The sequence below is a fragment of the Phyllostomus hastatus genome, unplaced genomic scaffold (assembly GCF_019186645.2).
Source record: "Phyllostomus hastatus isolate PE091 unplaced genomic scaffold, TTU_PhHast_1.1 phas_contig_152, whole genome shotgun sequence".
Taxonomy (NCBI): domain Eukaryota; kingdom Metazoa; phylum Chordata; class Mammalia; order Chiroptera; family Phyllostomidae; genus Phyllostomus; species Phyllostomus hastatus.
The window spans coordinates 9,505,497-9,525,370 of NW_025333622.1; the positions used below are offsets into that span (position 1 = coordinate 9,505,497).

The 19,874-nt window shown below is 36.6% G+C and overlaps 1 protein-coding gene across 2 annotated transcripts in view; it reads right to left on the reverse strand.

Moving 5' to 3' along the window:
- The window catches only part of EEA1 (early endosome antigen 1), a 144,578-nt gene that overhangs the window by 59,829 nt on the left and 64,875 nt on the right, over positions 1 to 19,874 (reverse strand). For both annotated transcript variants that reach the window (XM_045830505.1, XM_045830506.1), the window contains 3 exons: positions 16,855 to 16,971; positions 5,811 to 6,149; positions 11 to 160 (listed from right to left, as the gene is read on the reverse strand). In XM_045830505.1, the coding sequence (XP_045686461.1) occupies positions 11 to 160; positions 5,811 to 6,149; positions 16,855 to 16,971 (606 nt within the window). The remainder of the gene's footprint in view (positions 1 to 10; positions 161 to 5,810; positions 6,150 to 16,854; positions 16,972 to 19,874) is intronic.

A 19,874-nucleotide genomic window follows, 5' to 3' on the forward strand; every position in this document is an offset into this window, starting at 1 on the left:
GCTAACTCACCTGTTCTTCTAAACGAGAAAGTTTAAGTTGTAAATCAGCTACTTGCTGTTCTTTATCCAGCAACTTTTCACTGGAAAGCTGCCTTTGTTCCTTCAGCCTGCCATGAGCTTCGCCCAGTTGCCGCTCGGTCTCCAGAAGTTTGCCATGTAACTTTAAAGAGAGAACAGGTACACACATGTGTATAAACCAATGCACCACCATCACTACCACCACCTAGTTTCCACATGATGTTTTATTTTCCACCAATATAAGTACAATATCCTAATTTTCATGATCCAATTGAATTTTGATCACATAAATATTATGAATCACATCAAATTATGATTAAACATCACAGAGAGCATTTCTTGCTCTCTTAAAAAATACAGTGAACCAGAGGATCTTATTTAGATATAAGTATTGGAATCACTTGAAGAATTTAAAAATAATAAAGTGAAAGCTAAAAATTAAGACAGGGCACACTTAGACCTATTCCACAGTATGTTTGAAACATTACAGTGATTCTTGTCATTTTTCCATAATTATGAACCACCACCAACTGACTTTTTACATTGGAAATTAAAGAGCACAAAGCATTCCAAAGTCCTCAGACTGGCACATAATTTCTAAATAAAATAGAGCAAAGAATATTTTTAAAAAAGAATTAGGTGACTATCATTCACTAACTCTAAAATTGCCACCCAGTGAAAACTACAAGAGAAATTTGGCCTGGAGCTAAGAATCATCACTTTCTCGACTTCATTATTTTTTCTAACACCACCAAAAATAAGTTACTTTTTCTTGGGATATGAGCGGGACAGTGGTGACCATTAAAAAAGAAACAGAAGTCGGTATTAATTTCAGATGAATTACTGACCAAGTGCTGGAAGTGTACAACAAAAAAGAGTTGCATGGAGATAAGAATGCAGGACATTTGGCAAGGCTTATGCACTGAGAATGCTCTGACATACCAGCCTCAAGACTCAAAATAAATGCAAATACCTCAGCAAAATTTAAAAAATAAAAAATTAAAAATATGGCAAGGAAAAAAGTTCTTCAAGAAAATTAGACACTATTTTTGAATGAAACAAACTGTGGCTATCAAAATATATCCTATCCTTAATTTTTAAAAAGACTTAATTTCTAAAGTAAAACATGCTTCCATCAAACTAAAACAGGAATAAATAACAGTTAAAGAGATTGGGTTTATTTATTTTTTATTTTTAAAGATTTTATTTATTTATTTTTAGAGAGGGAAGGGAGGGAGAAAGAGAGAAAGAGAGAGAGAGGGAGGGAGAAAGATATCAATGTGAGGTTGCTGGGGGCCATGGCCTGCAACCCAGGCATGTGCCCTGACTGGGAATCGAACCTGTGACACTTTGGTTCGCAGCCCACGCTCAATCCACTGAGCTACGCCAGCCAGGGCGAGATTGGGTTTATTTTATCTTTGTCCTTAGCCAGCACCCTAACACCTGTCTCATTTATTCTTCTTAAAATGCAGTGAGTATTATAACAACTATCCAAACCACCTTCTCACAAAAAAACCTAGGCTCAATCCTGATACGTGAAAGCAAAGAAGACCTTCAAAGTAAACTCGTATTTCAAGCATGTTAAGTGCTCAATCTCCCATGTCTAGTTCCTAAATGTGCTCAATACGTATCTCCTGCTAGCATTGTTAATAATGCAGATAATCAGACCTCTTCCCTGGAAGTTTAGATTTATTATATTTAGATTCAAGAAAGTTCAGAAATCACTTGCCAAAAAGCAGCATTTTAAAAAGCAGTAGTTTTGGGCCCTGGCTGGGTAGTTCAGTTGGTTAGAGTGTCGTCTCAACACATCAAGGTTGTGTTTTTGATCCCTGGTCAGGGCATATATAAGAATCAACCAATGAATGTGTACATAAGTGGAACAACACATCAATGTTTCCCCCTGTCTCTCTCTCTAAAATCAATTAAAAACATTTTTAAAGCAATAGTGTTCAATCTCAACTGCCCAGTGCAATCACAGGGGAAATGTTTAAATATGCCAATGTCCAGGCATACGCCAAAGAGAGTGATTGAACGGGATCAAGTGTGAGGCCTTGATATTAGTAAGTTTTAAAAATTCCCCAGGTAATTCTGATGTGCAGACAGGGTTGAGAATCACTGAATTAAAGATAATTATTGCTCTAAGTAACTAAAGATGGTGAGAAAAAAAGATACGTATTTTTTATTACTTAGTCACTCATTATTGTATGATTTCTGATAAATTCCTGAACTTTAATAAAGATATAAGTCTCAAATTGAAGGTGCCCAAGAGTGGAAGCAGTCCAAAGACACTTATATAATGATGCTATACCATTTTAGAGTAAATGTGTTAAAGAAAAAGAGGTTAAATTAAAGCAAAAAAGAGAACAGACTGACAGCTGCCAGAGGAAAGGGGAATGGGGGCTGGATGAGAAGGGTGAAGGGATTAAGGGAAAAGAAAAGAAAGACGCATGGACACATAAAATAATACTATGCTGATTGCCAGAGGGAAGGGGGTGGGAGGAGTTAGAAGAATGGAAAAGGGGAATAAATGGTGATGGAAGAGGCCTCGAGTTGGGGCAGTAAACACACAATATAATATACAGATACTGTGCTGTAGAACTGTATACCTAAAACCTGTATAATTTTATCAACCAATGTCACCCCAATAAATTCAATTTAAAAAATTAAACGTAAAATCACACACTGAAATTATTAACAGAATGTCCTACCTTAAAGTCACATGTTGACATATATATGCATATATGTATACATTCTTTAGAAAATTCAGTTTTGTAAACTTATATATATAGTTCCTTATTTATATTCCCAATAATGTTTACTATGTTCCAGGCCCTATTCTACATGCTTCACAAGTAGTAACTAATTTAATCTTTATAATAACCCTATAAAGACAGTTCCATTATTATCCTCATTTCATAGATGGGCAAAATGAGGCACAAATTAAATAACTTGCCCAAGATCAGTTTGTAGGCCAGAGAACTAGAATCTCAACAGTTGGTCCCTAAATCCACAGATAAACCACTATGCTATTCAAGATAGCATGTTAGATAATTTTTAAAAGTAAAATTGATGACATCTAATCTTGTAACTAATAAATCATTACCTGTACATCTGTGGCTATTTTAGAAGTGTGCATAAACATACATATGAGGAACATAGTTTACTTTAAGTCCTTTGTTGACAATTGCCAACTACATCATTTGTCAGCACTGAAATGAATGCTGAGTATGATACGGTGGAGAGCAAAACACACACAGTTCATGCCTACACACTTTAAGAGTACTGGAAAAAAGGTTTAAAATGAAGTTCACATCCATTCTTCCAACATATATTTACTAAAAGTCTGAAGTATAGAGGCTGAGAGAGTATAGAATAAACAAATTCCTCACATTAAGGTTCTCACAGTCCAAGGGAAATTGTAAACAAGAAACTAGTATACAATATAAAGTGTGATAGAGAACAAGAAAGAAGCTTGCTGAAATTAAGAAGGGGTCAAACTATATGGAAAACAAGCTATTTAAAGAGAGTGTTCCCCGAAGTCTTTATAGCAAAAATAATGCGTGAGCCAGCCTTGTGAAGAACTGAAGTCAAGGGCACAGTAAGAAGAAAACACAGGCAGAGGACCTACGGCAGGAAAGCACTTGAAGGGTTGGTGGGTCTGAGGAACTGAAAGAAGACGAACATATCTTCACAGTGGTAGAAGACGATTCTGAAGACACAGTGTGGGCCATATTACATACAGAGGCTTACATACCAAATTAAGACATTTGGTTTCAATGCAAAGCCACTTTAAGCAGTGTTAAGCAGAGAAAGAAAGTGATATTCTTCCTGTTTTAAAGAGATGTCTCTGACTTCTGTATGGAGAACAAATCAAGGTCACCAGAAGAAGGGAAACTTGTAAGAAGGCTAATAAAGTAGCCCAGGGCAGTAATTACGGAGGCTTAGGTTAAGGGTGGTAACAGTATAGATGAAAAGAAGTGGACAGATTTGAAACATACTTTGATGGAGAATCCAGACAGCATGCTGAAAGAAAGAAGATAAATGGTATCACTTCAAGGTCCTTAGTATAATCTCTATTTTGTACAGAGCTGTCACTAAACCCAATGGTCACATATTCAAGTCTTTGTATGAAAATATGTTTGAGCAGGTTCTCAAAAATTCCTAATGCCCTTCCACCCACTGACAACAAAATTAAGCCCAAATTTCCTCAGCCTGTCATTCAAGAGCCTACATAAAAATCCCAAATGCTCTTCCACAATAGTCCACTCCTATCACATATAACCTATTCTAAGAGCAAATCAGTGTCCTCTCCCGGTTCTTACAATACTTTCCTGCCACTAGTTTATTCTCTCTAATCCTTCTGCCTGGAGGCCCCTCCTGCCTTCAAACTGCTACTTGCCTAAACCTATCCTACATTCACAGCTTCAAGCACCACCTCTCTCTTACACAAAGATTTTCCTGATCACATAACTGGACAAAATAATTATACAATATGAAGTACAATGGGCAGGGAAAAAACAGGAGAGGAACTCTTCCAAATTCTCATAGTATTTGGTATCATTTTATTATAATCCCATGTTCTTTAGTATAGGATGGTACTTGCCTTATTCTCAATGATATTTACATAATGATTTAAGGTAGGTACTGTATCCTTTTTCATTTCTGTATCTTATAACAATAAGGAATGGTGTATTTTAGAAACCATAAATACCCAATTTGCTTATCTGAACAAAAAGTCAAAAAGTTCCGTTATTCACTGCTATGCTCACTCCAAGCCTCTGTTGCCTTCCATTACAAATGCCTGCATTTATTTACTCACTTATTCACTAAAACATCTGCTGATAAACAAGCAGTTCACCCAGTAGTAAGGATAAAAAGTGAATAAGACATGGTCTTGTACCCAAAGAGTTCAGAGTTGAGAAAAGAAAGACATGTGGTAGTATAACTATACTATGGTAAGTAAAACAAGATTATGTACATGCTTAAGCCATCTTTTGGAGGAGGTTAGAACTGGCACTATTCAAAAACAGATTTCTAGAAATGTAGCAAGTAAAGTAAGTATTATTTACCAAGTAGAAGAGGAATAGGAAGACAGAAGAATTAATGCCACAAAAGGAAATATCAATACCATTAAGTGAAAACAGTTGAACATTATTAAAAACCTAGCTGAGGACTTGGTTCTTCCCAAAATTTTCATTTTCTCAATCAATTTTTAGTTATCTATAAGAAATAACTATAATATAAAATTTAAAAATTAAATTAATGGAAAAGTCAAAACTTGCATTAAACTGTATAAAACTTGCAATAATGTCATCTGAGAGGCATTATTTATCTGTAAGAAATACCTGCTAGAACTAATACCTTTTCTTCTTTTAAAATACCTAATTTTTATATGATTGGTTTAAAAATAATTATATTTTGAAAATCTAGTAAGGAAAAAAAGAAACAAGTTTTTAAATTAAAGAATGGTCAACAATTTGAATTAATTACAAAAGCTAATACATACTCAGAGTACCTACCATGAGCCAGGTACCATCCTAAGCAATTATATGTATGAAGTCATAAATACTTCACAACATTACTACATGATTGATAATATCATTTTGTCTCCTCTTAAGAAAAACTGAAATGAAAGGAAATGAGATCTGACTCAATACTACAGTTGTGAAAATTAAAAGTTAATTTTTCAAATGATAATGTTTTAATGAACTATATTATGATCAAATAACTATCAGGTACACTAAGAAGAAACCACAGGAGAAATTACAATAAATAAAAGTAACACCTCTTACCTGATTAATTTCACTTTGGAGTTGTAACCCATGCTGTTCCTTTTCTTCTCTCTGTTGTTGTAGCTGTTTAAACTCTGCCTTAAGATGCTGGTACTTGGTCTCTACTTCTGATAATTCTTCTTTGAGCTTTTGAGTAGCTTCTCCCTTTTCACCTAATTCTGCCTGTACTCTCTGCAGTGAGGTTTCAGATGCAGATAATCTTGACTGAAGCTGTTGACAATCTAGGTCTTTTTGATGGAGACTTGCTTGTATATTCTTTCTACTCACACACTCATCACTATATTTCTCTTCTAGCTGGGTATAGTCCAGTTCTTTCTTCAGCAACTTTTCAGTCAGGTTCTGAAATATCAATTTAACAATGTATTTCCTTTTCTAGTATTTTTAATTATTCTAATTATTCAAATAATTTAACTATGTAACTTAAGAATTACCAACAAAATTTTGACATAAGATCAAAACCCTAGAATCTACAAGATTCTTTAGAATAATATTTATATTCTACCCTCCTAGCACAAAAAAATTATCATGAATAGCCATGCTGTTGCAGTTCTGATTTCTGGCTTTGCAGTTTCACAGTTGTCAGTGCTTTCACATAGCAACGCCATATGCTGCCCTAGAATGCTGATCCTACTCATTCCTTCCTTCATTCCTGAAAAAGGCCATTTTTAAAAGTCATAATTTTCAGACTAATTCAAACTTCTTTCCAACTATAAAAAGTAGTGACCTAAAATATCACTTACCTGCTCTATATTTCATTACTTCACTTAATTCTGTCAAGTACAAAATGTAAAATGATACCACCAATCAAAGATCTGACTCAACAACACTAAGCAAATGTCAAAGTCCAGTCTTAGTCGACTTGATACAATTAATATTGAACATTTTAAGTCAATACATTTATACATGAAATAGAAATCAGAATTTTGACTTAATTGTGTAAGCCAGAATAAGAAGCCACTATAAGCACCTGGAGAATCTATCCATGGACATTTATTTTACTTAGTTTTTACATGCAGTGTTTTAGAAGGAGATAATTCAGAAATGGTGGAGAAGAGTCAAAGTCTGTGGCCTTTAAACAGACTATAATGTAAATGAAACACACTAAAAAAAACTCTTCTAAGAAAGTTAAAACATAATGTGCAAGCAAAACTAGATTAATACAAAACTTATGCCAAATTTATTAAGTGCAAAATTTTTAAAAAAGTAAAATGAGCAAAGTCAGGTGTAGCTAACTGGTAAGTTAATTACCTAAAAATAAAGTTTGAGCTTGGTAAAGTGGTGAGAGGAGTTAAGTAATAGGCATACATGACTCATGCCATCTGCTCTACACAAAAAGACACAAACATACAAAGAGAGAGAAAGGCACAGATGAACAAGTTGCATGTGGGGAAAGAGCAAACACTATCACCTCAAGGGGAGTAATAAATCTAGGCACCACAGAGAGAAAGGCAACGGTAACTTATCTGAGAAAAAGTACCTTCATGTAAATTATCAAGTAGTAACACACTCCAGGAAAAAAGTAGTGTCCAGAAAGATGACAGAGCACATACAAAAGAGACAAGAAGGGAGAAAAACTTAAAGTTAAGAAGAGCAACCAGAAGTTCACAGCAAAATCAGTGCAGAGATGTGTGCCTCAACCAACCGGCAGAAATAGAAATAAGAGGTAGAAGAGCCCAAATTCAAGAGAAAAAAACTTTTAAGTCAAACTATATGTTAGGAAAACTCCTTTTTTATAAACATTTCTTTGTGTTACTAGTTAGTAACTAGTAATCTTTCTTGCAATCATTTTACACTTTTTCTTTTAAGATAATAACATTTATTTTGGAAGTTGTAAGCTAAATTAAGTTAATCCATTGATCTTTAAAAGTGTAAGATCTTCGTAAAAGAAAACTCTAACTTACTGAATGTCACGAATGCAATCATGCTTACAAATATTGAGAGCTCAGGTGAGACACAACTTTAAAACATGCCACAAAAGTTAAGGCTCCCTGGCTGGCGTAGCTCAGTGGATTGAGCACGGGCTGTGAACCAAAGTGTCGCAGTTTCGATTCCCAGTCAGGTACATGCCTGGGTTGCAGGCCATGACCCCCAGCAACCGCACATTGATGTTTCTCTCTCTCCCTCCCTTCCCTCTCTAAAAAAATAAAATAAAATAAATAAAATCTTTAAAAAAAAAGTTAAGGCTCGTACTGAGTCTTCCACAGGTTTACCAAGTAACCCCACCAGTATTATAAATTAATGACCCCTCAAACAGCTTCTCTCTTTAAGGAGCAAACATACATAGCAACCACTGACTGTTTAAAATTCACTTGTTCTAAAAAATTATTCAAAATCTACCTCCTTTATTGCAGGTAGGAGGAAATTTACAGGTGGGAGAAAATTAAATTTTCTTCAAAAGAACTTCCCATACATCTTGTATTTTGTGCTCTTACATGTTCCCATGCCTCCTGTGTATCTAGCTCTCAGAATAAAATGTCGTTTACCCCTCTGCCATGTAAAATGATCCTTAGAATCCTTACAGACTAATCCAAAAAGTTATGCCTTCTACAAAAGCTTTTCCTGAGTTAGTACGAAGTAAGTTAAGACTTCCACCTTGGTCCTAACCCAATCTTGTATCACAACACTTACCAAATAAAAGCAAAAACAAACATTCACTGAGGCGCTTACTAAACACCAGAAACTAGTCTAATCACTACTAATGTTTTTAATACTCCTATCAATCCTAAGAAGCAATGGGTATAACAGTGCATCATAGCAGAAGAGGAAAAGACTCTTAGAGGTTGAGTGTCACAGCAAAGCTGAGATTTAAACATGTGTTTGATCAATACACCACTTTGCAATACAGTGGTAACACAAAGCAATATAACTTCTTGCCACATCTGGAACCTGCTTTGACCTATGAGCCCCTTAATACTGGGACTGTTGCAAAGGGAAGAGTAAAGAAGGATGGAAAAGGGGTGAGAGGTGAAACTCAAAAATAACTCAGTCTCTTACGATAACCAATATTATAATGGTAGCTTTAAGCATATGATTTTGCTCAAAATTTATATGAAAATAGTTAATTAAAATCAAGATGCAGATTTTGTTAAATGTCAGAATATTGTTTTTATTAAAAACTGAAAAAGTAGTTTCTTCAATATCCCCCTATTGTTTTTAAGTTTTCAAAACCAGTAATTATAAAACACTGGTTTAATGCTAAAAACTCTGACATTAGCACAAAAGCAATCATTTTTCTATTTATTAGATATTATAATGTTACCTATTCACTTTGATGATGCCTGTGATCCACAAAAGCTGCCCAAGGCATTTTATGCAATAGCTTTCAAGAGACCACATACAGAAATTTCCAAATTCAAAACATTTGAATATCACTACTGTCAACAATTATGGTTTGTCAAGGACATGGAGTAAGGAGGAATGGGGGAGGCAAATAGCAAGGATCATAAGAAAAGGTAAATGCAGCCTTGGCCAGGTGGTTCAGTTGCTTGGAGCATTGCCTCGTACACCAAAAGTTGGCACATACGAGAGGCAACCAATGTCAACCTCTCTCTCTCTCTCTCTCTCAAATCAGTAATAAATATATCCTCAGGTGAGGATTAAAAAAAATAGAAGGTAAATGCACCTCAGCACTTTCTCTTACTGGTGAGCAAATTCTAAATAGGAAAATACTTTGAAAAAAATTGTGAAGACTTACACAAAGTAAATTATTAAGATTTATAGAAAATCATAGTCTCTAATCAAAAATTGACGGGGACACCAGCTGGCAGTGTCCGAGGCATTATGGATGAGACAAGAGACAAGTTCACATGGACTACCGAGTCCTGTGGAGGAAAAGGGACTCTCTCTCAAGGCGAGGCTTCTCTCTCAAGGGGAACGTCTCAGAGCGGCTTGGCCACGCTCTCAACAGGAGAGTGCCCCGTCCTTGCCTGGAAAGGCTTTTACTGGATTCCATTTACACAGGAATATAGGGTGTATAGGTAAAGCTCATTAATCATTATCAGGCAGTAAGGATCAAACAATAGATAACATACAAAGAACACTGAGGGCCTATTTTGAGTCAGGGTCAGACAGTTAAATGGCCATTAAACTTTGGGGAACAAACTCACTTCCTGCTTGGACCTTTATCATTTAATTGAGAGCATTCTAAACAAAGCAGGTTTCACAGGATTTTACATATTCTTTCTTAGGCCTGATTGTCCTAGGGAACCTGCTCTTTCCAGCACAGGACTGCACCCACCACTAGCATTGTTTCAGGCTTAAGGCATTGTTTCAGGCTTCAGCCAGGCAGGGGAAGTAAGGCAGCCAAGAGATTAGGAGACTTCTCTCAGACAGAATGAGGACTTGGGCTGTGTCAAAGCCAAGGGACGAAGGTCCATCACCCCTTTTCTGTAGCCCCCAAGTCCTTCCCTGAGCTCCCCGTGATCATGCCTGTCTTAGGTCGTCCCTCCCTTAGGGAATCTTACCCATCATTGGCTAACCAATCAAGCATTGGGGGCCAGGCAGGGTGAAGTAAAAGGAGCAGAGGCGGTGCCCCTGCCAGGGAGATAAGCTTTGTCCCCTTTGTGGCTTATGGTCTGAAGGTCACTCACTCATCCTTAGCCATGGGGGTGGTTACAGCTTCTGAAACCAGGCAGGGCAGTTCCCAACAAAAAATATTCTAATTTTACTAAACCAAACCATCTCCATTCCATGTATTATTCATAAAATAGTCACAGTACCTCCTTTAACAATGTGTGGGTGTATATATATGCGTGAATATATATATACAATCTATGCTTCATTATCTGACCATGCATCTCAGGCTCTCAATGTCAGACCATGTCCTTTATTAACAGCATAATATTTCAAAACAATACAGTAAATTACACTGAGCATAAACATCCACTGAATGCACACATGCTGGTCAGTTTGTAAGAGGCAAACAACAGACCCGGCTGACCTGATATAACTACTTTGGAAAATAGTTTGGGGTCAGCTAGTATATTTGATCATGTATGTAGTCTATACAAATTTCACTTGGGAATATATAACAGAAAATTTCTTGAACAAATGCATGAGATTTACATGTGAATATGATAGGGGACTCTATCAAGGTAAAAAATTATAAGTCTAGCAAGTAATATGTATGTTAAAGATTTTGTTTCAGAAACTACAGATAAGGCCTGTCCTGACTTCTAGGAAAACAGCCAACAACCTGAGGCACTGATAGAAGATTACCGCCTGGGAACAAGTGGAGGCATCTGGGCCTTTGTGTTCCAGGGAGAGACAAAGGACCACTGGCTCCTGAGAACAGCTAACTGCCCAGGACAGGAATGTTGCAGCTTCTTTCACCTAATCCTTCCTGAATTTCAAAGCCCTCACCACACCTTGTTTGTTCCCTGGTATAAAAAGTCTGGCCTGGAAAGAGAAGATAAGACAATCTATTAGGGTATAAACCCACCATCTTCTCAGATCGCCAGCCACCTGAATAAAGTGCTCATAAAGATTCAATCGCTGTCATTGCTTATAGGGTTTGGTAGTGATAGGCACCCCGAATGCCAGTGTCTTTTCCAGTTATAAATATTCATAGTTGCAATATTTGTAACAGCAACAAAAAAAGACTGAAAAAATAGAAAGTAAATATAAATTATTTCTGCTACATTCCAAAGAATAATATAATTATCACATGGAAAAGATTTTTGTGTGTGTGTTTTATAAGTTATAAGCTGAGTTAGTTGGTTTTCTTCATGAAACACCATTTTTACTGGAAATAATAAGACAAACTATGATTATTCAGATTTGCAGAGGAAGAGAACCTGTCACTTCAAAGACCAGAACTGACAGTATTTTGTGCCAATGATGAAATTAAAGTTTTCAAATGAAGCTTAGAATTTTGGAAAACTTATATCTACCACCATGAGCTTGATACTTCCTCACACTTAAAGCCTGGTCTGAGACTATGGATTGTGATAGTGACAAATGTTATTGTTTTTATACTGTACAATGGAATGTGTCAATATTTGGGGGAGTTGCATTAAGTCAGTGAACCATATTTTCTACATGACTCAATGTTACAGAGTCATGCATAGTAAAGATAGATTCAAAAAGCAAGATAGAAGAATGAATTTTAATGTTACAAAGTACAAAAACTCCACTATACGGTTTCAGATTCTACACTATAACTTTTGAGAAACTATACCTTATCTAGTTTCAGTATAGTATCAAATTAAAATAGCTACAATTATCTAAAAAGCCTATTAAGACATCCTTACCTTTCCCAATAACACATCTGTGTGAGACTCATTCTCTTCATATATTTTAACCATATCATAACAGGTTAAATGTAAAAGCTGATTGAGAGTCCACCTGTCCTGCCATAAGCTAAATATTTAAGAGGTTTGTAAAACTGCAAACCACTACCATTATCCATTGTTTTGGAAAATAGTTATTTTTCATAAGAAGTAGTATTTATGTTAATATTTAACTACTCTTTTAAAATAAATTAATAGCCCTGGCTGGTGTAGCTCAGTGGATTGAGCGCAGGCTGCGAACCAAAGGGTCGCAGGTTTGTTTCCCCGTCAGGGCACATGCCTGGGTGGCAGGCCAGGTCCCCACTAGGAGGCCCATGAGAAGCAACCACACATTGATGTTTCTTCCCTCTCTCTCCTTCTCTTCCCTTCTCTCCAAAAATAAATTTAAAAATCTTTTAAAAAATAAAATAAAATAATAAATATCTTAAATTTTATGTTTTAATTTCTAATATGATAAGTATCCATAGATATAACTCAGAAAAACAAAAGCTCTTTCAGGTTCATAACAACTTTGAGAATGTAAAACATTCCAGAGATCAAGAAGTTTGAGAACTGTTGGCCAAGGCACAAGGAACAAATTAACCCAAAACTTAGCAATATAAAATTGTATCTATTATTTCACACAGCTTCTAAGAGTCAAGAATCCAGAAGCAGCTTAGCTGGGAAGTTCCACTTTAGGGTCTGTCATGAGACTGCAGCAAACTGTGAGCCAGAGCTGCAGTCTCCAAAGATCTGACATGAGTTGAAGGATCCTCTTCCTAGCTCATTCACCTGGCTGTTGGCCCAAGACTTAACATTTACAGCCAATTATGTGTTATGTTCAACTGAGTCAGTTCCTTCTCCTGAGACCCCACAAATGAGTGAAGTCCTCAGTGTCCTGTCCTCAACAGCCCTGCTTGGGTCCTGTAGACTCAGGCCCACAGCTTCTTTAACAGCCAATCCTTTTTGTTCCCTTCGACTATGTTCTTTTCTTTCTTGATTTTTCCCCTGCTTTATTTTGTTACAGGGTGCAGCCAAGAGGGGGGACCCCAAATGGGCATTTAAAATGGCGTCCAGAACTCAAGGTGTCTAGGGGTTTTAGGATGTCTCCACCGCCCCCCCACCCCGGGGTGTGGGTTGTGGGGAGGGACAAATGAGGCAGGGCCTCATTTGAGAGCTGTTTCGCATAGCAACAGCCTTGCAGCTAACCTCTGGTGTGGTCATTTAACATATCTATAGCCTTTGGCTGGTCGCTTATATATGTTAAATAGCTGTGGCCATGCCCTGAGCCAGGGGAATGGAAGTAACTTCCCCACCAAGACATAACTGGGGGGCAGGTCCCCCGAGTTACAGCGCCTGCGTGGGAGCTTGGAGATGATTGGCTCCAGAACTTGGGGCCACACCTGCCCAGACTCATGATGGCAGTCCAGTAAAGCTGGAAGGGTATAAGTTCTGGCAAGTGTGCCCAAGCGTAGGAGGAGTCGGAAATGGGGCTGCAAAAGAAGATTGGTACGGGGGATTTAAACCCAGAGGCGGCAGCCATTGAGAAGGAGAACCATGCGTAACCCTGAGAGGGAGAACCATGCAGCTGTGGAAGTGCAGAGAGGATCACAGCCATTGGAGAGAGAGAACCATGTGCAGCCCTGAGAGGTGAACCATGCACAGCCCTGAAAGAGAGAACCATGCGGCTGTGGAAGTGCAGAGAAGACTGCGGCCCTGAGGGAGAGAACCACGCAGCCTTGACAGAGTGGGGACTCCCACGGCCCTGAGAGAGAGAACCATGTGGCAGCCCTGATAGAAAGAACCATGTGCAGCCCTGAGGGGGAGAACCATGTGGCTGTGGAAGTGCAGAGAGGATCACAGCTATTAAGGGGGAGAACCATGTGCAGCCCTGAGAAAGAGAGAACCACGCGGCCTGGACAGAGTGGGGACTCTCCCTTCCCACAGCCCTGAGAGAGAGAGAGAACCACATGGCCTTTGCCAGAGTGGGGACACCCCCCCCTGCAGCTTTAGAAGGGGGAACCACCACCTGGTTTTAGCAGAGATCCCGGTGACTCAGCTGAGGGTGGTGGGAACCCAGGGAGGTCTCCCAGTCGAGATGGAGTACTAACTGGGAAGAACCAAAGGACTGCCTGAGCCATGGACTTCTATTTCCTTTCCTGAGATACGGTACTCTGGACTGGGCAAAGGGGGAAGGAAGGAAGGACTGTGTCTGTTTGTGGGTGTTTTAAGGAACTTTAGGATTTTTGATAAAGACATTAGGTCACTACTTGAAGTTTGTATAGCATCAAATAAACATTTCCTTTCCTTTTCACGAATCTCTGGCATTGAGAGATGTCTTTCCTTGGGCGGCGGACATGACGGACCCGGGGTCTTCTTTCAATAATAGTATATCGTCCCAGGCCCCCCTTGTTTGCTCTGTAACAATTTCACAGAAATATTAGGTCCAAGTTAACAGTAAAGCCAATAAATTCACCATACCTTCAAATATAAGGGCTCATGAATTTGCTATTCCTCCGACCACCAAAAAAGTAAGATTATAGGGAAAAAGTACTAATGCTATTATTACCTGCCTGACCCCAAACTAAATAAATGTTATCTGTTCTTCATCTATAAAGAAACAAGGCAGAAAATATTAACATTACAAAATACAAAATAAGGAACAAAGGTGAAGGTCTCACTCTTCCTTATTTCAAAACTCATTAAAAGTTGCAGTAGTCACAACAACGCTTGATAACATTGGATTTGGAAATGATTCCTTAGATATAAAACCAAAAGTACAGGCAACAAAAGTAAACATAGATAAATTACATCAAATGAGAAGCTTCTGTGTATCAAAGGTATGACACTATGATTTATAATAAGAAGTATATATTTGGGTTTCATACCCATTTCTGGAACAGACTACTACCCTTGGAATTTTCTATGTGATAAGAACAATAAAAATGTCTTTTGTTATACATTACAAGCCCCTTTCAATCACCTGAGTTTATGTTAATGCGTTAATTTGTTTAGAAAGCACTTAAGGATGGGGGGAGGGGCAGGCTAGTTGTCAGGGGACTAATCATAAATCAAGTGTTAAAACTTCTAGCCCAAGCCCTGGCTGGCATAGCTCAGTGGATTGAGCTCGGGCTAGGAACCAAAGTGTCGCAGGTTCGATTCCCAGTCAGAGTATATACCTGGGTTGCAGGCCATGACCCCCAGCAGCTGCACATTGACATTTCTATCTCCCTCCCTTCCCTCTCTAAAAATAAATAAATAAAATCTTTAAAAAATATATTTAAAAAAAAACTTTCAGCCCTACTCTCCCAACTCCAGGCTGGGGAGAGGGGGCTGGAGGCTGAATTAATCAATATGACTATGTAATGAAGCTCAGAAGGACAGGGACTGGAGAGATTGTGGGTTGGAGAACACAGAGAGACCATGGAAGCTCTGTGCCCTTTCCCACATATCTTGCCCTATGTATCTCTTCCATCCGGCTATTCTCAAGTTATAATCCTTTATAATAAACCAGAAATCTAGTAAGTAAAATGTTTTCCTGACTTCTGTTAGTCATCCTAGCAAATGAGTTGAATGCCAGGAGAGGCATGTGGGAACCCCCAATTTATAGCCAGTGGGTCAGAATTATAGATAACAAGCTATCCAATTGATGTCTGAAGGGCAATGTCAGTCATGTGGGACTGAACCCCTAATGTGTGGGAACCCTTAATATGTTATGCTATCTCCACATAAGTAGTTTCAGAATCGAGAGAAACTGTAGGACACCCAGCTTGTGTTGCAGAACTGCAGATGTGCAGAGCACCCACACATCTGATGTCAGAGTGTTTATTAAGAGTAGAGGAGATATACAGGAGGAGTGTTTTTCTTTAACAAAAAAAAACAACTAGGTGAAAAAACAACCTAAGAAAAGTGAGAAAATATTCAAAACATATATAGAATTCCTACAACTCAACAACAAAAAAACAACCCAATTAACATTATATAGCCAAAAAGCACATGGGGAGATGCTTGACATCCCAACCAATAGGCCAATAGGGAAATGCAACAGGGAAAATCAACTATGATGAAATACCAGCTGACACTCATTAGGGCCGTGACTATAAGCGTGCGCGCACGTACACGTGCGCGCGCACACACGCGCACACACACACACACACAGGAGGGGGAGAGGGAGGGAGGGAAACAAATGTTGGCAAAAAAGTGGAAAAATTATGGTGCATAACTATGAGAATCCCTATATACTATTTATGGTGATTTCCTCAACAACTTAAAAGCAGAATTACCAGATGATCTAGCAGTTCTGCTTCTGTTTACATACCCAAAATAATTGAAAGCAGGGTCTTAAAGAGATATTTGTATACCCATGTTCATAGCAGTACTGTTCACAATACCAAAAGATTTAAGCAATCTAAGTATCCATCAACAGATGAAGAGATAATATGATATATACATATAACAGAATATTATTCAGCCTTTTGAAGAGAAAGGAACAAAAGTACAGATATTATGATTATCTGTAGTAAATTCATACATATAGAAAGAATGGTGGTGTAGGGAGTATCAATGAATGAGGAGTTATTTAATGAGTATGGTTTCAGCTCTGCAAGATAGTAAGAGTTCTAAAGATTGGGTATATAATAATGAATGTACTTATCACTAAAAAAATACAGAATATATCACATTGCACTGTGCTTATATCTAAATAACATACACAGGATTAAAATTTAAGATACATAAAATCAATTCACCACGATATGTAGTGTTTAAATTCTCACCTGATTTTTTTGTGTTAATTCATTAACAGAACTTTTAAGGTTTTGTAGTTCTTGCACATACACAGCAACTTCTTGGGGACCTTTGGCCAGTTCACACTTTAGCTGGCTTATTGTGGCCTAAAAAAAAAATTCAAGAAAACTAAAATAAAAAAGGAAGTGGAAACATCCAGAAGTTTTAAGATTACATAGATTTTTGTTGTTGTTTTTAAATTGAAATAATCCTTAGAAGTTTCAACTTGGTTCTTTATCCTATCACCCTACGGCAATCCCCCATTGCCTTTGCCTAAAATGTTTTCAAAATTTATCCAAAATGCATAACTTCACTTATTTAATAATACATAAAATGAAATGTTGACATCCTACTTTATGCATCTGAAGCAAGCATCAAACTGCAAACTTGAATTTACTGACTTTGAAACTCTGTACTTTAATCCTCCTTAATTTAAAAAGAATATGTGAATTACACCTATATTTTCTCCCAATTTCTATTAGCATAGCCTTTTATTTTTATTTTAAAAGCATGTTAAATGCAACAATACAACACAGAATCACTTGAATCATCTTTTTTACTGTAATGGAAACTGTCCATAGAAGTTATAAAAATACATTTTAACATTTATAGTGAAAATTAATTTGTATTTTTAACACAATGGTTTGATCATTTCAAAATAATGTAAGAGAAAGGTAAGCAGATCTTGGAAATACAAACTTCCTATAGATGAAAGCTTAAACACTAGAGAGAAAGACTAAGAACTGCATTTTCAGTATGGTTTCCTGTAAGTGACATTAACAAAAGAAGTTACTGTTTCTAATACTGCTTATTGAATTTATGTTTCATTTTTTTACATTCCTAAAGTTATAATTGTTTTCACTGTCTATATTCTTTATTAGTATATAAACTTTATAATATAAGACAAACTTCAAATTTTTTTCTTAAAAAATGCCACCAGCAGTACCTACATCATATATTATAAGTAAGTACTTGCATCTTCAAAGAAGAAAAGTTAGAAGGCTACAATCTTTTAATTCATATTTTTATTGTATTTTTTTCTCATAACCATTTAGTCCCCTCTCACCCCACTCACACCCTGAAGGCTACTCAATTTTTCGTGACAAAAATGCCAACAGATCTTTTGCTATTCCTCCTGGAGGAAGCCCTTCCAGAATGTGTGGCACCCTTTCTTTTTAAAGCATTCTTGTTAGTGGTATATCTTCATCCATTTACAGTGGCTTTAGTTTTAAGTTTTGGAAACCACCAAGTAAACAAGTTAAGTGATTGAACAGAATGATCAAAGATAGGCTTTTTATTTTATTTTATTTTATTTTATTTTATTTTATTATTTTGTTTTATTTTAATAACCATAAATTAAGGAAACTAGTTTTTAAGTGTTTTCCAAACTGTTTTAAAATCAATTCAAAGAGATCTCAAAAGTGTTTTTTAGAAACGGCAGCATGTCTGAGATATGTTTATGGACTGACCTTTTAAGGAAAACATTCATGTAAATGAACCAACTGTGATACACTCAAAGGCAATTTGTAACATTACTTTTTTTCTTTTTGTTTTTTATTGTTCAAGTAGAGTACTTTATAGTTACCTTATACAGGGTATTTCAATATAATACATAACAACTAGTTATATATATATACACACATAGATATAAATAATTTCAAAGAAGGAAATGTTTAACTATTCATGCATCTGTGACTGTTCAAGTTAAAGGCATATTACCTTCTGTCTTAAACTGATCATGTAGCCTTGACATGAACATAGGTTTTGGGAGTTTATTTCTAATTGTTGTTTCTAACAACTTGGAATCTCAGAATCATTTTCTGTTAGTAATATTCTAGATGTTAATAGAAATATTAGAACAATTTGCTACTTTACTGTCTTAATTATCTAGCACAAATGCCAACTTATCACAAAAGAAAATAAATCCAAAATATAAAGAAAATATATCCAAATATATGTTTTATTTTATAGTTTTTAGACATGTTCTTATAAACAATTTTGTAATGTTAACATCTGAAGATCTGAACATCAGGTCTATCAGCTATCCTTTGTACACGATGCATCTTTTTTAAAACTAGAATGTTTGAAAATATAAAAGCATTTTAAACATTTTTAAATTTAAGCAGAGATAAGAAGAAAGATGTGGAAAGAGTATACAAAAAAAGATACACTTTAATTATGGGGAAGGGGAGGGAGGGCAGTGAATTACAGGAACTTTCAATTTATTGCACATTATAGATCTTTTATAATGATCAAGTATTATGTTTATATTTGGGGAAAAAATAAAAACTAGAGGAAGACAAAATTTCCAAATAAATAGACCACATTCCCTGTTCAGATATCACTATGGTGAAATTCAAACAAAGAAGGTCCTCTGCTGTAGCCACACTACCTTTACTCCTTACTTAACAGGTCAAGCTCACCTGAGCCCAGGAGGCTTTAGCCCTTGCACTGCCTCTTTCTGCTCCCAATTCTTCACCCTGATTCCTTCTTACTTCATTCTCCTCACACAGGTGTTCCTTGAGGAGACTTTCCCTGATCATTCTATCTAAAATTGTCCCACATTACTGTCAGCTCCATTACTTCATGTCCCGCTTTATTTTTCTTTATAGCACTTAGCATTAAGTGACTTTCTATCATGACTTATTTACTTACATATGTATTATTTGGCTTCCATAAAGGAATACAAGCTTTATGAGAGCAAGCACTGTCTCATTCACTGTTACATCCCCTACTCCTAACTACTGACGTGTAGGCATTCAAAAAATACTCACCAAAGGAATGAGTGATTTTATCTCTAAGGAGTTAATAGATATTTGTTTCCATGGAAACAGTATTTCAGATTCTATAAATAGTTTGTATTCCTTGAAGCCGTGTTATTGAATTCAACATTGAACGTTCACTAGAAATCTTTAGATTACAAAATAACTAAGATATTCCAGGCAAACATCCTGCTAGTAGTTTAAAATTATAATTATTGTCCCAATAACTACTACTCTTACCAAATAAC